Below are 20,085 nucleotides of genomic sequence, written 5' to 3'. Positions count from 1 at the left end.
TGCAGTGTTGAGTCTATGGACAGTGTTGAGTCTATGGACAGTGTTGAGTCTATGGGCAGTGTTGGGTATATGGGCAGTGTGGGTCTATGGGCAGTGTTGGGTCTATGGGCAGTGTTGAGTCTATGGACAGTGTTGAGTCTATGGACAGTGTTGGGTCTATGGGCAGTGTTGGGTCTATGGGCAGTGTTGAGTCTATGGGCAGTGTTGAGCCTATGGGCAGTGTTGAGTCTATGGGCAGTGTGGGTCTATGGACAGTGTTGAGTCTATGGACAGTGTTGGGTCTATGGGCAGTGTTGGGTCTATGGGCAGTGTTGAGTCTATGGGCAGTGTTGAGCCTATGGGCAGTGTTGAGTCTATGGGCAGTGTGGGTCTATGGACAGTGTTGAGTCTATGGGCAGTGTTGGGTCTATGGGCAGTGTTGGGTCTATGGGCAGTGTTGAGTCTATGGGGAGTGTTGAGTCTATGGACAGTGTTGAGTCTATGGACAGTGTTGGGTCTGTGGACAGTGTTGGGTCTATGGGCAGTGTTGGGTATATGGGCAGTGTTGGGTCTATGGGCAGTGTTGAGTCTATGGGGAGTGTTGAGTCTATGGACAGTGTTGAGTCTATGGGCAGTGTTGAGTCTGTGGGTGGATACCGTCAGTGGAGGCGGCTCAGTATTACACCATCATTATTATCATCATCTTTACCGTTGGCAAGACCATTTCAGTCCACGAGTCGCAGGACAGGACATTCTCACTTCGTCAGTGACACCTGAGCTGGCCATCGCTTTCTCGGCCCCAGCGTCTCGGCGTGGCCAATCGCAGCGATCGTGTGCGACAACCACTGTGACGTCGGCTGGGGCTGCTTGTCGAGTAATGCACTCCGATTGGCCAAAAAAAAACAGGAGCCCACGTGTCCAGCCGGGGCGTTCGCCCCGCCACATGGCTCGGACGCGTTCCCCTCCATCTCATACATTCGAAACTTTGCCCTGCACGGTAACAATGGCGCGGCAAGGCTGTTGATGATGATGAAAGCGATTTTAAAGACCGGTGGAGCGACGGCATCAGGATTTTAGTTTCTTTATTTGCGTAAAAAACTTTTATTGTTTTTTTTTAAAACATATCCGCTGTTATCAAATCGCTTTGGGAACTTCTCCCCCTCTCTCTCTAATATAATCTACTCAATCAGCCGATTGCATGACCACGTTAAATACCAAATAAACAGTATCAATAGCAATAACCACAGTAATTAACGAAAATCACCCCACAGTTTTCAACCGGGGGGGGGGTGGGGGGGGGATTTGTTTCAGTCCGGGGACCTCTCGGGAAAAAAATGTTGAATCTCGCACGGCACACGTAGCTCCAGTTATCCATAATAGAGGTCGTTGTGGGTTGGATCGCGTCGTTACGCGATCCAACCCAAAACAACGATCACAATACGTTTACGCGATCCAAACCCACAGCACATCTAGTATGAATAATATTGGTCGCCAAATCCTACCACTACTGCTGCTGCTGCATGGCTTCACGAGCCACGTGCCTCCCCCACTCAAGTAAAAAAGATATCTGGTAAGAAATTAATCCCCGGCTGCGTCGCCAAATCAATCCCCGACAGCCCGGCACCGGAGGCGTCTCCGGCACCGGAGGCGTCTCCGGCACCGGAGGCGTCGCCTGCACCGGAGGCGTCTCCGATACCGGTGGCGTCTCCAGCACCGGTGGCGTCTCCGACAACTGCGAACGCGAGGGGGAAGGGAGGGAAACTCGAAGTTGGTGAAGAGGGTCGAGTCTCTCTTCTCTCCCGTCCTCGTTCACGCGCATCTCTCCACCTGGCCCGGGAATCGACCGGCTGCGCACTGGGCACAGTGAGTGCGCACAGGTGACCAGAGAAGGGAAGACAGAATTACCAGAACCAGACACCAGCCCTACCCATAGCGTAGTGGTCAACCAGACACCAGCCCTACCCATAGCGTAGTGGTCAACCAGACACCAGCCCTACCCATAGCGTACTGGTCAACCAGACACCAGCCCTACCCATAGCGTACTGGTCAACCAGACACCAGCCCTAACCATAGCGTACTGGTCAACCAGACACCAGCCCTACCCATAGCGTACTGGTCAACCAGACACCAGCCCTACCCATAGCGTACTGGTCAACCAGACACCAGCCCTACCCATAGCGTAGTGGTCAACCAGACATTAGCCCTAACCATAGCGTACTGGTCAACCAGACATTAGCCCTAACCATAGCGTACTGGTCAACCAGACATTAGCCCTAACCATAGCGTACTGGTCAACCAGACATTAGCCCTACCCATTCAACTAATACCTAACCCAAGCCAGGCAACACCGTCCAACCAGAAGCCAACCCTGCACATAACCCTATAAAACTGGCCAATCGGATCCCATCTCTGGATCTACCCCTAACCCCGAGCCCCACCGCGTGTATCGAGTCGTCCCCTCTTCGCTCCCCCTCCTCGTCATCCCCCCCCCCCGTACCCCCCTCCGTGACGATCACGCGCCAACGTCCCGCGAAACGGAACATTAAAGTCACCTCGTCAACAAGCAATCGCAAGGAAGATGTCGAGATGGACAATTAACAGCAAACGAAACAAACCGCGCGTGGAATTTCGCGAGTAAAGAATAAAAAGTGACACGCCCTTCTCCTCCCTCCACCCCCAGCGCGGAGGCACCAGGGCGAAAGCAAAGCAAGCAACAGCATCGTGCCCCAAGTAGCTCAAGAGATGAATCAACGCAATAGGTGGGTGTGCAGCTCAATGAAGTCACGGGGTAATATCGCTGCCAAGAGGCCATAGGTTCAGCACCTCTGGTAGAACAGCGCAACATTCAAACAGCGACATCATCATCACCACGACGACGACGACTACTAACTACGAATACCAACTACTAATGACTACTACGACTAATAACTACTACGACTAGTAACTATTCAGGAGAGATGCGCGACTCCAACTCGCCGCATTCTAAGATTGCATTCGTGTGCAAAATGTTCTAACGCCGAGGGAGCGGAGGGATTGAAATCTGCCTCCTCTCGCCACGAGCCGTGGGAGTCTCTTCCCTGCATCCCCCCCCCCCCAAGTGAAACGAAGTCTCAGCGTCTCAACAATGGCAGTCTTCCAGCAGGCAATCATCATCATCATGGGTTAAAATGACTGCGCCAGACGATGACGCCTTTGATCGGCTGCCGATGTCGCTCTACACTGACGTGCAGTGACCAGAGCCTCGGCTGTGCATGGATACAAAATACTCACTTGCAGAGATGTCAAGAGCAGTTCTGTGGCATCTACTTTCGTGGTTCATTAACACGCACGCACGGTATCGCCTTCCGCTAACGTGCGCGGATACAAAATACTTTTCTTGCAGACATATTAACCACTCAAACATATTTCCCGGAACGCCGCTCCGCCGGCTTCAGTTGGGGTAGGCATTTTTGGTGTAAGGCACTACCACTAGAGTGCAAGTCACGCTTCCCCATTAAAATAACCCGATACATGATGAGCTGTACCCCGCATTCCCCTGTGAGCCCACACGATCAGGGTATGGGAGGAAAACGCAAGGCGGCGAGAAGGTCGTGGTGCATCACGGGAATTCCCCAACGTTCCGCCCCTGGAATGGAGCACGGTTCCCACTGCTCTCCGATAGTTTCTGCACGAACGCCGATTACCTGTTTCGTCTCGTGACCATATTTTACTGTCACGCCAATAACAGGCGACAGTGGTGGTAGTGGCGGTAGTTGGTGGGAGTGACGGTAGTTGGTGGTAGTTGGTGGTAGTGGCGGTAGTTGGTGGGAGTGGCGGTAGTTGGTGGTAGTTGGTGGGAGTGGTGGTAGTGGTGGTAGTGGCGGTAGTTGGTGGTAGTGGCGGTAGTGGCGGTAGTGGTGGTAGTGGTGGTAGTGGTGGTAGTGGCGGTAGTTGGTGGGAGTGGTGGTAGTGGCGGTAGTGGCGGTAGTTGGTGGTAGTGGCGGTAGTGGCGGTAGTTGGTGGTGTTAGCAGTGCCCGTGTCTGTCCCGTGACCTCCTGCTCCCCCAGCAGCGAGCCTTCGAAAACTTAACGTGACGGCCTCAACATGCACCTAGCCTGGCACGGCAGTGAACCTACAGCACCTGGGTCTGTCCCCGTGACTTCCCGTCTCCTCCGACACTTCACCGCGATGGCCTCGGAGTGCACCTAGCCTGGCACAAGCACCGCGGTTTTCGTTGCCTATGGTGGTAGCGGTGGTGGAAATGGTGGAAATGAAAATATTTGTGGTTTGCGGTAGACGCGTGGGCGGCTCCCACGTGGGTGTCTCCGCAAGGTGTCGCGGGGGTGGGGGGTGGGGGGGCAGGGGTGGGGGGGCTAGGTCTATCACTCTGTGCTCCCATACGAGGGCGTCGGGCTGGGGGGGCACCCCTTGCCCTTGAGACTCTGCGTGTCGCCCCCCGCATCTCCGCTCCCCTCCCCCTTGGAGGCTGCGGCGTCGTCTTGCGGGTAGACGACGCCGCACAGCTTCTGCCCGCCGTACGTCACCGCGTCTGCACGCACGGACGCACGCACAGTGACGACGTTGATGACGACGTCAGTTTGTAAGGCCGTGCCACCGTTACTCCTCGCTCTCGCAGGGAGAGAGAGGGCGACACACACACAGTGCACACACGCGCGCACACACACGCGCACACGTGCACACGCGCGCACAAGCACACACACGTGCACACATGCGCACAAGCACACACACAGTACACACACGCGCACACACAGTGCACACACAGTGCACACACAGTGCACACACAGTGCACACACAGTGCACACACACGTGCACACGCGCGCGCACCGATGATGGTGTCGAGGAACTTGGGTCGGTTTGTCCAGTAGATGCCCAGGAAGTAGACGGGCACGCCGGTGAGCATCATGGCGAGGCCGACGCCGCACACCACGGGCTCCGACACGAGGCTGAAGACGAGCAGGAAGGCCCAGAAGAGGAGGTAGATGATGGGGAAGATCACGCTCACCTGCACTCGCACGTGGACACACACGCGGCAAACCACGTCCAGTACAGTTAGGATGCTCAACTCTTTTTTCCGGCAACAAAACTGAAACCTTTTTACAAGGATTCATGTCTGCATTAACCACAATACCTGCAGTCAAAATGCAAACAATAAACATACTATGATAATATATACATTGTCCTTGAAACTGATTGGTCTACACCAAGGGACGGCTTTCTTTTGAGCCTCGACCCAATTGGTGCTCGACCAGATGACGCCAAAAGGCGTACACAGCTGTGTATATACACATATATATACATACATGTATATACGTGTGGCAAAGAAGCGGAATGCACCATACGTAGCCACCCGTGCTATTTGGAGATGCGGGGGGGGGGGGGGGTAAGGTCAACAAACTAAACACAAAATCAGCTCTAAAAGAAATGAGATTTCCATCTCGATGTAAAAGTGCATTGCTCCCAGTGGCTTCCTGATATCGAAATCTGTGATCAGAATGTCTCATGGAGACTGGAGGGAGAAATCTGATAAGCTATGAAGCTCTTTTGCCCACATGTATAGTAACGGCATGGGGTCAGCGAGTTACAACAAACACGACAAAGAAAAATGATAGGGGTAAACCAAGAGCGAACGGGGAAACACAATCACTAGAACTACATATAAACTAAAGTAACTAAAACTAACTCTTTTTTACACGCTTTTATTTAAATCACTCTCTCTGCTGTTGTTGTTGTATCCTCAAATCTTGTTACTCAATTTTGACCCACTTCCCAATGTGGTATCGACTGCAAACTTGGTATACTTATGTCATACTGATGACAATACTAGATTCTATCCTAAAACATTTTTTTATATATATGTAAACATTATTTTTTTTATGTTATGTTTCGGCTTGGGTATAATTGTCCACGCTCAACTGACGTTGGCTGTAAATCACCACCGTCCCTTACGTTATGGCAAGCTTTGCGGCCACTTCCTGGAGATGTGGAGTTCTGCCATTACGAGTACGGTACACTTCATTAAAGCGTGTTTTTAAAAAAAAGTTTTTTTTATATATATATTAGTTATTTTTATTTTAGCAGGTAAAGCCCACTGAGCTATGTAGCTCTTTTTCAGAAGTGACCTGGCCACAAATGATAGCTCAAGGAAGTGGCTTATCGTCGCACGGACATTTACAGCAGGCAAATCCTCTGAACGCGTGATGCTGATTCTAAATGTCGCGGAAAAAAACGGAGAACAATCCACGCAACAACAACACAACGGGGATAGAGGGTGAGAGACGAGCAAACTCCAAATAGACAGCAGGCGTCAGGATCGAACCCACGACCTTCCTGCATAAGGCGAGGTCGTAAACATCTCAAGTATACATTTTGATTTAAAGCTTTCGTGACTGCAGGGATTCATATTCTTGGTTCTTTTGGTAAAGTCACGAAGGGAAACAATAAAATAATAAAAATATAAAACAATAAAATTCTCACGACGTTTCGACTGCAACACAAGCAATCATCATCAGGTGTGAAAACCACAAGAAAATTTGAAAAAAGTGGCGGTTTTTTTTAACGTTAGCACCACGGAGAGCGATTTGGCAGTTTATTCAGATGGACGAGTCCATCTATGTTCGGAAAAGAGGAGGGGGGAGACGAAAATAATGGATGCGGTCTGCAAGCCACCGTAAGTGTGAACAATAAAAAAAAGAAAAACCGCCACTTTTTTCAAATTTTCTTGGTGTGGTTTTCACACCTGATGATGATTGCTTGTGTTGCAGTCGAAACGTCGTGAGAATGTTATTGTTTTATATTTTTATTATTTTATTGTTTCCCTTCTACGTGACTTTACCGAAAGAACCAAGAATATGTTATGCAAGAATAAACTGGCACAATAACCCCTCTCCTAGCCCCCATGCCGTGTGACGACCCGCAGCCCGGCGGCGCCTGAGGCCTCCCAGCCACTAGAGCCCCCCCCCACCCTCCCCTCCACACTCCCCACCCACCTCCTCCCCCCCACCACCACCACCCACCTTGATGGGCCTCGCAATGTCGGGCTGCTTCCAGCGCAGCACCAGCATGCCGGCGATGGTGACGCCGTAGAAGAGGTAGTTGATGAAGCCCACGTAGTTAATGAGCGTGTACATGTCGCTCGTGAGCAGCATCAGCAGGGTGGTGGCACACTGTGGGAGGAGTTGAGTGGCACGGGGAAGAGAGACAGATTGTGTGCAGGTCACTCGCTAGCAGCATCAGCAATGTGGTGGCACACCGTAAAAGACCAAAGATCCCCCGTGTGGCGTCAACAGACTGTTGGGGCAAGTGCTGTTAGCAAGTAGCGCCTGTGTGCCAAAACACATCGCGCACTTGCCCCAACAGTCTGACAAAGACTATACGGGGGATCTTTGTCGTTGGCCCTCACCCCACCACCCACTCGTGGGTGCCGTGCGGTCCTCCATATGGGCTCTCGCACAGCACTTGCCTTCGCGGGCAAGAGGCTACGTGGGGGACCTTTGTGCGTTGCGAGTACCGTGAAGAGCAGGGCGGGGATGGGTGTACACTGCCGCACGTGAATCATGGCGAGGAGACTCGGCAGGTGACCTTCCCTTGCTCCGGCGAAAAACAGCCTGATCACACACACACACACAACAACCTCAACCTCAACAACAACAACACAACAACCACACACACAACAACCTCAACAACAACAACAACAACACAACAACCACACACACAACAACCGCTAAAAGGCGGTGATGTCACCACGGTGCCAGGCTGTGTGCACCTTGAAGATGCCACGTGACAGTCTCCTGCTGGCACGAGGAAAAACAAAGGCAAACATCCCCCCCCCCCATATTGCCTCAAGATACTCAAGGGCAAGTGCTGTTAGCGAGCACCTATGGAAGCCGGCACGGCACACGAGGGGGTGGGGGTTGCCAGCACCATGCCCGGGCCGCCTTCGTCTCCCTCGTGGCGATGTTTTACACACCACACTCAGTACTCATTAAAGGCCGAGTCGACCTAGGGGAGGACCAGGACCGGTTCACATAACCGTCACACTGGTGTTGGACGTGAGTGGGAATCGAATGTAGCACGTTGTGCTACAATCGAATGTAGCACGTTGTGCTACAATCGATTCCCACTCACCTCGGGTTGCCGGGTTCGTAGCGCAGCGCGCTAACCCATACATACACACACACATACACACAGACACAACAACCACCATTCGCCACTAAGTGGCGGTGACGTCACCACGACGCTTGTGCCAGGCTATGTGCGCCTTGAGGCCACGTGGAGTGTCGAACGCCCGCTGGCAGGAGGTCACAGGGCTGACCCAGGTGCCACGGGTCAACTGACTGAGATGACTGGCTGATGCACCACCCGTGCCCCCTACCGTGCCAACCTGCTGTGCTTTAGCCACCCGGCGCTCCGCTCGTTGTTGTGAGCGTCGCTCCTCCACCCTCCGTTGTTGTTGGAGGGCGACTACCTCCAACTGCCCAGTAGCATCCTTCACGAGCCTCCTCCACAGAGGCCGATCTTGACACCGCTGGTACCAGTCATCGGCAAATCCACTCAGCTCCACGTCCTCCTGTACCACATCACTCCATCTCTTCTCTAGCCCGTGCCGCGCCTGTTTAGCCCCCTCGATCTGGCCGAACAAAAGCTGTTTCAGCATGCGGTGGCTGGGCATGCGGGCTACATGCCCCAGCCATCGCAGCCTTGCCCGCCGGAGGAGCTCACCGATGGGACCTTGCCCAGATCTTTCAAGGATTTGTGAGCTCCTCACACAATCCAGTCTGGTTAAACCTAGGATGGATCGTAGGCAGGCCAGCCTAAATGTTTCTAACCGGCGAAGACGTTCCATTAGGGGGGTCCACGTTTCGCAAGCGTAGAGAAGGGAGGGAATGACCGTGGCCGAGAAGACCTGAAGCTTAGTGCGGAGCGACAGACCAGGTAGCTTCCACACAGCGTTACGCAACCGATGAAAAGATATTGCCGCTCGACTGATTCGGAGTGAGACCTCTGCTGTTAAACTGGAGCCGGTCATAAGCACACTTCCCAGGCATGGGAAATTCTCCACTCTCTCCACAACTGCCCCATCACCGATTGGGAGTTGTGAGGGTGGAGTGTCTGATGGTACAAAATACCCAGGCAGGTGCTTATTTTTGGTGGGGCTGATGGTAAGGCCCCATCTCTTAGTGGCACACTCCAGTCTCAGCAGCAGCGTCTCCAACTCCTCCTCTGAATGAGCAGCTAATACCAAATCATCAGCATACATAACGTGGTTGAGCAATAGGGAGCCATCTCTTCACCGCACCCGGGCATCGATTAGCCTCCCATTATATCTGTACCATATGGAGATTCCCCCGGTACAGCGATTGAAGGCTTCACGAACTACGTGGTCAAAATAGATGTTAAATAATGTGGGAGCCAGAGGACATCCCTGTCGCACCCCAAGGTGTACAGGGAAAGGCTCGGACTCCCGGCCACGTAGTTTTACCTGGGCCCGCTCACCATCATGAAGGTCCTTAATGATCGTGAGCAGAGGGTCAGGTACTCCAAAAGCACGAAGAACAACCCAAAGCCCAGGCCTATTGATGGTATCATAGGCCCTGACCAGGTCAATAAAGCAGAGATGTAGGTCTTGCAGGAATTCCCTAGACCTCTGCTGTAGCAGACGGACAGAAAATATGGCATCTGTGCAGGACCGCCCTTTCCTGAAACCGCATTGGGGCTCCGCAAGCCTCTTCTCAGCGTGCCTGGCAAGGCGATGTTGAATAATCCTTGCCAGGACCTTTCCCGGCAAACTGAGGAGTGAGATGCCCCTGTAGTTGTTACAGTCTGTGCGGTCCCCCTTCTTAAAGAGGCGGACCACCAGGGCATCCTTCCAATCCTGCGGAACCCGTCCAGTGGTCCAGACTGTTGTTATGATGTCATTTAGGGCAATCTGTGCACAAACTCCACCCTCCCTCAGCATTTCGCTTGGGAGATCATCTCTGCCCACTGCCTTTCCTGGTCTCAGACTCCGGATCACCCTCAGTACTTCCTCAACAGATGGCATTTCAGCCAGCCACTCACAGGGGGTGACTTCTTCCAATATTTGAGGCACCGCAGCCTCAGCAGGGTCATCCTCACTTTGTGCCACGATGTTTTCCTGGCTGAGGGATTTTCCCTCCCCCAGGACCTCACAGAAATGCTCAGCAAATCTGCAAACCTGTTCCTGGGGGTCGGAGATTGGATCACCGTTTTTTCCCCTAATGATGGTAAAAGGTGTGGCGCTGCAGGTTACTTTTTTGATGGAGTTAAATAGAGATTTGTGATCGTGGGCCACCGAGGCAGACTCCATCTCCTCAGCAACCCGCGACCACCACCCATCCTTGCAGCACCTCACGGCTCTCCGAACCTCCGAGCAAAGGTTGCGGTAAGCCTCCTCATTCTCTGACGTGGGATTCTGTAGCCGATGACAGTGGGCCTGTCGCTTTTCTCAACCATCCTGAACACCTCCTCTGTCAGCCAGGGTCTCTGGGGAGGTCCTGACCGCGTACCCAAAGCAGACATTGCAGCTGCATGAATCACAGTTCTAAACCTCGCCCATTTACCCTCGACATCAGGAGGAGTGGGGGACGATGCCAACCCCAGCCGCAGGCGATGATGAAATTCTCGCTTGCAACTTTCATCAGATAACCAAGACCAGGCCACTTTTGGTTGGAATGGGGTCCTGGGTGTACACCTACCACCGGAGCGGAAGAATGGGCGGCGCATCTTACAGATGACAAGTCGATGGTCAGAGGGCAGATCAGCTCCACGGTAGGTCCTGGTGTCAAGGACATGGGCTCCCATCCGCTGGTCTGTCACTATGTAGTCCAGCAGATGTTCTTGCTTGGACCCGGCATGCATCCATGATGTTGTGTGGATGCGCCGATACCGGAACAGCGTGTTGGTAATTACAAGTCCATGGGCTGCACAAAAATCTAGCAGCCTCCTACCGTTGTTATTATTGTCTGGCAAAACAACCCCCTACCCCCTCGCGGTGCCAGACGAGCAACTCTGCCGTGGACAGTGCTGTGGGGGGAGGGCCAATTCCGATTGGTTCCTCCCCTCATGGCATCTGTGACCACCACAGGGGCTAAACGGGGGCTCTGGACGGGTGCGAGGGGCTGGTAACCCCTCCACCTTCAAAAAATGACCACGAAACTACGACTTAAACAGACAGACACACACACACACACAGACAGACGCGCACAGAAACACACAGCTCGGTAATGAAAATCCACGTTCCGGTGTGCCTAAAGAATAACTTGTTTCACACGGCACATTTGCTGTTCGCTCCATCGTCAGAGCACGGCTACCGCGTGGTCCTACCAAAAATTGTGACAAATTGCCCCCCCCCTACCCATTCCAAGGTACATCGCGGGATCTCCGACAACCACGGATGCCGGTGGCCGTGCCCTTGCGCCGGGGCCGTGCCAACCCCTCCACCCCCGTACAGTGAACAACACCGATGATTTGCCTCGAGGGAAATAAAATAAAATTAATGGTAATGATCACGTCTCTGGAACCGGGTGAACCAGTAGGGGCGGTTACCAGAGGGCGAATGACTGTGCCAACTCTCCTCTCGCTCTCCCTCTTCTACCAGCTCCGCTATAACGATGACGAGAGAGATGCCACGGACTCCAGTGGAGTCATGCCCCGATCATTCCTTTCACCACGAGTCGCCAAGTTCTCTCCGAGGGAACAATGACCTCAAAAACGTTTTTTGGTTTGGACATGTTTGTTTTGTTGTAGTACGGAGTTAGATTGCTGGCCTTAATCTAAGTTTTCTTGTGGTTGTTGTTGTTTGACTTGCATCCCACTGGGATTTTTGCACACAGCGTTGGTGTACGGTGCTTTTTCAGGAATATTTTGCTGTTTTTTCCTGCATTTTCTGTTTGCACAGTCACATAGTCACTTTAAGATGTTTTCTTGTTCGTGTTTTGTTTGTTGTGGTTGCACCCGATTCAAGAGCCGAATGGCTCACAGGGCTATACCTAAAAAATGGAACTATGAAATGGAATAGAGTGATTGCCCTCCCCCCCCTGCTCCCCCCCACTCCATTCTGCCTGCACCCCCTCACCTCACATGCATTGGTTTATTCCAGGAACTCCAAACACTCACTAAATGTGGAGTTGTCCAAAGATCCCAGTGTTGTAGGACCACGAGAGCTTGGGCAATTGTTGTTGGTGTACAGCAGCAGCACCGATTGTGGGAGGCCGCCTTGGCACTCAGTCGCCCGTGCCTTTTTTCCCCATGCCCCCAAATCAACTCGCTCCCTGCCCGCCTCCCTCCCCGCCTGCCCCCCTCCCTCCCCGCCTGCCCACCTCCCTCCCCGCCTGCCCCCCTCCCTCCCCGCCTGCCCCCCTCCCTCCCCGCCTGCCCCCTCCCTCCCCGCCTGCCCCCCTCCCTCCCCGCCTGCCCCCCTCCCCGCCTGCCCCCCTCCCTCCCCGCCTGCCCCCCTCCCTCCTCACCTGCCTCCCTCCCCGGAGAGTGACCCCAACACGACACTCGTTACAAAACGCAGCGCCAAACAACTGCAAAGATGCTCATCCTAATCATCATCATCCCCGTGTCCACGACCCTCATGACCTCCGTACATGCGCCCCGTGGCACTCTTAATAGACGGAAGAAGATGACGACGTTCCATTCGCTACCGGGGCTGCTGCTGATAAACAACAGCCCCCCCCCCCGAGCCCCCCCGAGCCCCCCACAGCCCCCCCCCAGCAAATGCAGCGAGAGGCAAACAGGAAGGGCCGGTCTAATTCGGCTCACGTTCAAGCGCGTCCGTGGCGTTCGCTGCCAAACTCCCTCCCTGCTATTGGCCACGTGCCGAGAACATCCATTACGCAACGAGCAGAAGGGCGCTCCCCCAGTTGGGGGGGGAGGAGGGGGCTGGTTCTCGCCTAGGTCGACTCGGCCTAAAATTAATGCAGCGTAACCCAACAGCACGTGGCCAGCGGTCGCGCGTTCGCCACGTGGCCGTCAGCCTCCCGCCCGCCCCCCTGCCTGCCGCTGCCGGAAGTGCCCCATTCCAATCCGACAGGCAGCCCTGGTTCATCGCCTGGTATACATAGGAGGTTCTCGCGAGTTCGACATCGACGCCTCCTGTATATTTGGAGTTTGCAATTTGATCTCCGTGGTCGCGTGGATTTTTCTTCGGTTCCATCGGTTTTTTTACCCTCCACATTTATAAAATCAACTTCACGCGTTTAGAGAATTTGGCTGCTTCACATCTCTCTACTTCCTTGAGCTGTCATTTGTGGCCAGGTCGCTTCTGGAAAAGAAACCAAATGGCTCCGTGGGTTATCTGCTCAAGTAAAATATATATTGTTTAGGGGTTTTTTTGGTTCGAGTGATTTGTTTACCTTGCCTATACCCTCCTGTCGTGTTTTTGTTTTGTTTGTTGATGTAACGGTCTAACAACCCGCCCACTAATGGATAACTCCGATGAGCTTTCATAACCTCATCCGATACCTCCTGCATAAACAAAGATTCTGATTCCGGTTAAGATCGTGTTGCGACGCCCGGGGGGTGAACGGAGGGCCGGGTCCATCAACAGCACCTCCACCACCGCTCTGCCCAACGCAAATCCTCACACGGCGTTGGACGAACGATGGAGCGAGCACGCATGCCAAACGCGCCCCCTCCCCCACTCTCTCTCCCCGTCACAATGCCAGGTCGGAGATTTTTAATATCTCTGCAAACTGACGGTGGCCACGCAGGTGTGTGCCACCTGGGTGGTGTTTGTGTTGTGGGAGGCCAGCACCACGCCTCGGTCGACCTTTATCTCCCCAGTGGCGATGTTTACACACCGCACCAGGTACTCATTTAAAGCCTGAGTCGACCTAGGGGAGGCCCAGGACCGGTTCAGATTATCGTCACCCATGTTGGCCGTAACCCAGCCCCCACCTACGGGTACACGACAGCTACTGTGACAGAGAGGCTTCCAAGAAGTGTGACGTCCATTACCAGCTCCCCCCCCATGACCCTCGACACTGGCCCCCCACGCCCCCCCCCCCCGCCCCACACAACCCCCCCCCTCCCCACGGCCCACAGTGAAGCGGCGATGTTGAGACCCCTGCGGTGATGACCACGGCGGCCTGCCTCGTTTCGACGCACTTGCGTGTGCACGCGTGAATGTGTGTAGGCGCTGCTCGCTGACAGCACTTACCCCCTACAGGCTACACACGGGGGGGAAGGGGACCTTTGTCTTTGTTCCTCACCGTGCCGACGTGAAGAGGGAGCCGTTGACGCCGCCGAACGTGGAGAGCGCCACGGAGATCGGCATGAGCCACGACATGACCCCCAGCAGCTTCTCTCCGAACGTCTGCACACGTGCACAAAGACAAAGAGCCCACCGCCCCGCGTAGCTCCAACAGGCTTGTTGGGGCAAGTGCCGGTGGGCGAGTGGTAGCACCTACGAAGGACTCGGGTGGCATACGAGAGGGTGGGTGGTCAGCACCATGACCCGCCGGCCACCTTCGTCTCCCACGATTGCTCCAGGTGCTCATTTAAGGCTGAGTCGACCTATCAGATAGGCCAGCACCGTTTCACGTAATCGTCACTGGGTGTTGACCGTAAGTGGGGAATCGAACTTGGGTCGCCAGGCTTGTAACCGCTACACTTACGGTCCCCCACACAAAATATAAATATACCCCTCCGTTTAGCCTTTTAACAGGCTGTTGGGGTAAGTGCTGTTAGCGAGCAGCACCTATGAAGGCCGGCACGGCACACGAGGGGGTGGGTGGCCAGCACCACGCCTGCCCAGCCGCATTTGTCTACCCAGTGCTGATACCTGGTACTCTTTGTATGGCCGAGTCGATATACACACATACACACACATCAAATGTAACTATTCAACTAAACTTTTTTTTATTTTTACCAGGTAAGGCCCACTGAGCCATATAGCTATTTTAGAGAAGCAACCTGGCCACAAATTATAGCTCAACGAAGTGAACAATCACGTGGACATATAGAGCAGCCAAATACTCTCTAAACGTGTGTTGTGGATTCTAAATGTGGAGGGAAAAAAACCAAAGAAAATCGTAGAAAATTCCACGCAACCACCACGGATGGAGAGAGAGAGAAGCAAACCTCCATAAACAAGTCCGCGACCTCCTGCATACCAGGCGAGGTAGTTAACATCTCGCATCGTGGGCGGGGCCTCACCACGGCGACGGCGTTGGAGCTGAGGAGTTCTTCAGGCGACATAGCGGTGACGTAGGCGATGTTGGCGAACACGTAGACGAAGGTGACGAGCGGGATGGAGATGAAGATGGCACGCGGGAGATTCCTGCGGGGGGGGGGGGGGAGCAGAGGGCGGGAGAACGGTGGGCTACGTACGGCGTGAAATAATTTTCTACTCGTTCGCACGGATAGGCTCCCATAAACCACGTGACTTCTGTGCGTGGCCACCCCCACTCTGAACCCCTCCCCTCTCCCCTCCCGCTGTGAAATCAGACGCCGCTCCACCTCCGTGCAGCAGCAGCAGCAGCGGCAGGGTGGAGGCCGTGACGCAGCCTCTCTCCCCTCCCTCTCCTCCCCTGATCCCCCCTTGCTCCCTTTTCTCCACTCCGTCTCTACCCGACACCTCTCATCTCCCATTCCCTCTCCTCTCCTCGCTCTTCCTTCTCCCCTTTCTCTCTCCGCACATCGCACACCCTCGACTCCCTTCCCTCTCGTGGGTTCAAGATTTGTGCCATAAAGACGCCACATGTTGACCAATTTAATTTTACTGTCCACAACATCCAAAGGGCTGGTGTGAGAGTGGCACCCTCTCACACCGGAGGAGCGGGGGGGGGGGAAGATGACCCGAATGCATCTCGGCGGTAGCTCCACGTTATCCACTTCCGCACAGTGGGGGAGCCTTTCTCCCATTGTTGCTCAGCCAAGTGACATTTGGGTGGGTTGAGGGGTAGGGCGTGTACAGAGTTACATTGATCTTTGTGGGGGGGGGGGGGGGGGGGTGTGATGTTGACCTGTCGGGGCGGTGGGGGGGTCACACTGACCTGTAGGGGGGGGGTCACGTTGACCTCTAGGGTGGGGGTCATGTTGCCCTCTAGGGTGGGGGTCATGTTTACCTGTAGGGTGGAGGTCATGTTTACCTGTAGGGTATGTCACAATGACCTGTAGGGGAGGGTGACCGTCCTGTCAGGGGAGGGGTCACGCTGATCTGCAGGGGGTGGGGTGGGGGGGGGTTCACGCCAACCTGTAGGGGTCGACGAGCTCCTCGGTGACGTAGTTGAGGAAGTTCCACCCCCCGTAGGCGAAGGATCCCTGCAGGAAGGCGAGGGCGACGAGCCCCACCGTGGGCTCCTGCCACGCACGGAACGCGTTCTGGGGCTCCAGCCAGTGGTAGTGGCCTGGCTCACACACGCAACACCACACAACCAGCGTCACCTCGCACACACAACCAGCGTCACTTCGCACACACAACACCACACAACCAGCGTCACCTCGCACACACAACAGCACACAACCAGCGTCACCTCGCACACGCAACAGCACACAACCAGCGTCACCTCGCACACGCAACACCACACAACCAGCGTCACCTCGCACACGCAACACCACACAACCAGCGTCACCTCGCACACACAACACCACACAACCAGCGTCACCTCGCACACACAACACCACACAACCAGCGTCACCTCGCACACACAACACCACACAACCAGCGCCCGCGTCACCTCAACAGACCTTTGGGGAAAGTACCGGGGGGGGGGGGGGGGGGAGGGGTGAGTGGCGAACCCCCCACGCCCGGCCGCCTTCGTCTCCCCAGTGGCGATGTTTTTACACACCGCACCAGGTACGCATTTAAAGGCTGAGTCGACCGCTCCCACACACGCACACACACGCATACACACACGCACCGCCATTCGCCACTAAGTGGCGGTGACGTCACCACGACGCTTGTGCCAGGCCATGTGCACCTTGAGGCACACACACGCACACACACACGGCCACGTCTCACGGTGCCGCCACGCCGCCGTTTCGTGGCCTCCGGGGGTTTGGGAGCGCAGCGGCGCCAACCGCTAGCGCTCCCGGCCAAAATGACGACGACACCACCACCGTCAACGATGCATGCAACAGACTGGCGCGGAACCGGTGGGGGGGGGGGGGGAGGTGGGGTGTGTGGGAAATCAGGTTTGACGCAGCAAACTCGGAGAACAATGGCCTAAAAGAGCAACGGACGCGGCGAGGGAGCGGAGTCGGAGGGGGCTCGCTGGGAGCGGAATAGCGGCACCGCGGTGGCCACGCCGGCGCACGCAACCATCGTCGTCCATGCGAATGTTTACACAGAGCACGGTGGGCGCCGCTCTGAAGCGAGGGCGAGCGTGCGGGTGCGTGGTAGGGATAGCGTGAAGCACGGCGGCGGAGTGGGCAGGGCGCTGCTGCGATACGAACCCACACATGCGGGTTCGATTCACGCCCACGGCCAACACCAGTGGACGATTGTCCGAACCGGTTCTGGGCCTCCCCAATGTCGACTCGGACTCAAATGAGTATCTGGTGCGGTGAGTAAACATCGGCACTGGGGAGACAAAGGCGGTCGGGCGCGGTGCTGGCCACCCACCCCCTCGTGTGCCGCGCCGGCCTTCGTAGGTGCCACTTGCCCCAATAGTCCTAAGGCTATACAGCGGACCTTTGTCTTTGTATCTTTGAGCGAGTTTGTGCGCAATGCTGCGAGCGAGTGCGATCCAGCGCCGAGTTAATTTGCGAGCGCGCAAGTGACCGGGAGAGTGCGGCGTGCGAACGTGCACTTGACCGTGTGAACCGACACGCCTAGAACACGCCAACGAGAGTGCGGGTGGAGACCGGGGGCTGTGTGGAGGGAGGCGCGACCCCCCCGTGACCTCGGACATGTGATCGACGTATTTCACAGTCTGCTGAGGTTTAATTAAGCTGCGGATTTTCACGTAATCTCTTCAAAAGCGCCACATTCCTAACGTCCGCCAGCCCACCCCCCCCCCCCTCCTGCAGCGGTTGGCAGCGGTGGGAGAGTTATGACAGTGCGGGTACACGCTGCGATCCAGACCTGGACGACGAGACACGGGTAAAGGTGCAGCCCTGCAACGCCACGCTCAGACCACCGCCGTCAGAAGTGTTCCAATCCACCTCCAGCAGCGGCACGACCGTGACGTGCGGCGTGAGTCGCGTGCACTGCGCGCGCCAGCAAACCGCGGTTAACAACATCGCCGCCGCCATCAACCACGGGCCAATCCACCACCGGGTCGGGGCCTCCCTCCCCGCGAGCCATCGCCGCAGCGATCCACGCCAGCGCGTGCACAGGAACCGAGTTCAGCGTCCCTCCACCTCCCTCCACGGTGGACGTCCCTCCCGGCCGCCGCGTTCCATCCCTCGGCTGCCGCTCCGTTGCAAATCCCCGACTGCAGGCCAGCGCCGGCCCCTTCTGGCCGCGCCACGGCCGGCCCAGGGGCCCCCGCGGCCGGCCCAGGGGCCCCCGCGGCCACGACCTTTGACACGCGGCGCCCCTTTCACGACCAATGTCACGATTCACCGTTGACGATTTTTTGTTGTTGATGTCGTTTGGGTCGGATCGCCGCACAATGTGGAACACGCCTCCCCGTTATGACGTGCACCATTGTGAAGCAGAATGCACATTGTTAGAACGTGGAACACGCCTCCCACGTTATCATGCTGAACGCGCCCCGAACTCCGGTTGCTGGGTTCTTAGTGCAGCGCGCTTGCCCCACGCACAACAAAGACGACGACACATTCTCCGCAAGCTGACAATTAATACACCGCCGTTGGCAGGACCCTCTTGGACAAAAAGAACCTTGAGATTTGGCGTTTGATTGCCCCCAGTGACACCAAACCCAGTGCTCCTCTTTTAAACTCCCGATTAATCCCCTAATGCTGGGGGTCACCGAGGTCACCCCCCCCCCCCCAACCGGCCAGCACTCATCACCAAAGCCGAATGCGAGAAGTCGCATTCCAGAAATATTCGGCATGGGGCGACGGTTCCTGGAAATCTCCACGGCACGGCCGGGAGGGCCCCGTGGGCGGTGGGGGCCCACGATAATCGCCGGGATAAACCGGCGCAAGTAATTAGTGGGCGGTATTTGAGAGCTTTTAGCGGCTGTAGAAATATATATATATATAAATATAATATGCGACGTTTGCGGGTAAGCGTGGCCCGTGACCTTCTTCGCAGCACATCAAGAAGGTCCTTTGCCCCAAATCTCGCCGATTTGCCGCAAAGGTGGGGTTCATGGGTTTTTACTTTAATTTAATTATTTTAAATCACCGGTCACACCATCGCACAACCCCCGGGTGGGGTGGGGGGGGGGTACGGAGGTGTGACGGTCCACACGCTGGACTAGCGATGCGACGGGTGGGTGAGTGGAGCAGTGAGTGAGTAACGGAGGCAGGAATGAGCGAGTGAGCGATCGAGCAAGTGACCGATTGAACGAGTGACTGAGCGAGTGACTGAGCGAGTGACTGAGCAAGCGAGCGAGCGAGCGAGCAACCGAGCATGAGCAAGCGAGTGAACGGATGACCGAGTGGCCGAACGGGCGACTTGAGGAATTGATCGAGTGCGCGAGTAAGTGACCGAGCGACCGAACGAGCGGTACCTCTGCAGATCTGCACGAAGCCCATGACGATGATGAGCGCGAGGGCGAGCAGCTTGCCCCCGGTGAACACGTCCTGCACGCACGTGGCCCAGCGCACGCTCGAGCAGTTCACCCACGTCAGCAGCACTGGGCAAGGCCAACGACAAAGAAGCACCCCCCACCGCGTCACCTTTAACAGACCGATGGGGCAAGCGACGTTAGCGAGCAGCACCTGCAGAAGACCGGCACGGCACACGGGGGGGTTTGTGGCCTGCACCGCGTCAGGCCACCTTTGTCTCGCCAGTGCCGACGTTGACAACACACCGCACCAGCAAGGCCGAGTCGACCTTGGGGGGAGAAGGGGGGGGGGGGTGGGGGGGTGAGGGACCGGTTAAAACAATAGTCACCGGTGCTGGTGGCCCCCAGCGCGGGGTTGCGCTAATCGCCGCGCCACCGCTCCGGCGCACGGGAGCAGGTGGCGCGCGGTCCACTCGCTCCCCGCCCGCGTGCGAG

At 55.8% G+C, this 20,085-nt stretch overlaps 1 protein-coding gene across 1 annotated transcript in view; it reads right to left on the bottom strand.

Annotated features, from left to right (window-relative positions):
* Positions 1-1,044: 1,044 nt before the first annotated feature.
* The window catches only part of LOC116944245 (large neutral amino acids transporter small subunit 2-like), a 40,446-nt gene continuing 21,405 nt past the window's right edge, over positions 1,045-20,085 (bottom strand). Inside the window, exons 4-11 of the mRNA XM_032957760.2 lie at positions 19,594-19,719; positions 16,200-16,353; positions 15,161-15,284; positions 14,215-14,318; positions 7,488-7,584; positions 6,994-7,143; positions 4,805-4,982; positions 1,045-4,508 (exon numbers count right to left, since the gene is read on the bottom strand). Of these exons, the coding sequence (XP_032813651.2) occupies positions 4,342-4,508; positions 4,805-4,982; positions 6,994-7,143; positions 7,488-7,584; positions 14,215-14,318; positions 15,161-15,284; positions 16,200-16,353; positions 19,594-19,719 (1,100 nt within the window). The 3' untranslated portion in view covers positions 1,045-4,341. The remainder of the gene's footprint in view (positions 4,509-4,804; positions 4,983-6,993; positions 7,144-7,487; positions 7,585-14,214; positions 14,319-15,160; positions 15,285-16,199; positions 16,354-19,593; positions 19,720-20,085) is intronic.

The sequence above is a fragment of the Petromyzon marinus genome, chromosome 20 (genome assembly GCF_048934315.1).
Source record: "Petromyzon marinus isolate PM22_M1 ecotype Great Lakes invasive population chromosome 20, UKy_Petmar_22M1.pri1.0, whole genome shotgun sequence".
Lineage (NCBI taxonomy): Eukaryota > Metazoa > Chordata > Hyperoartia > Petromyzontiformes > Petromyzontidae > Petromyzon > Petromyzon marinus.
The sequence above is the reverse complement of the archived record's forward strand: the minus strand, read 5'-3'. Positions and strand labels throughout refer to the sequence as shown.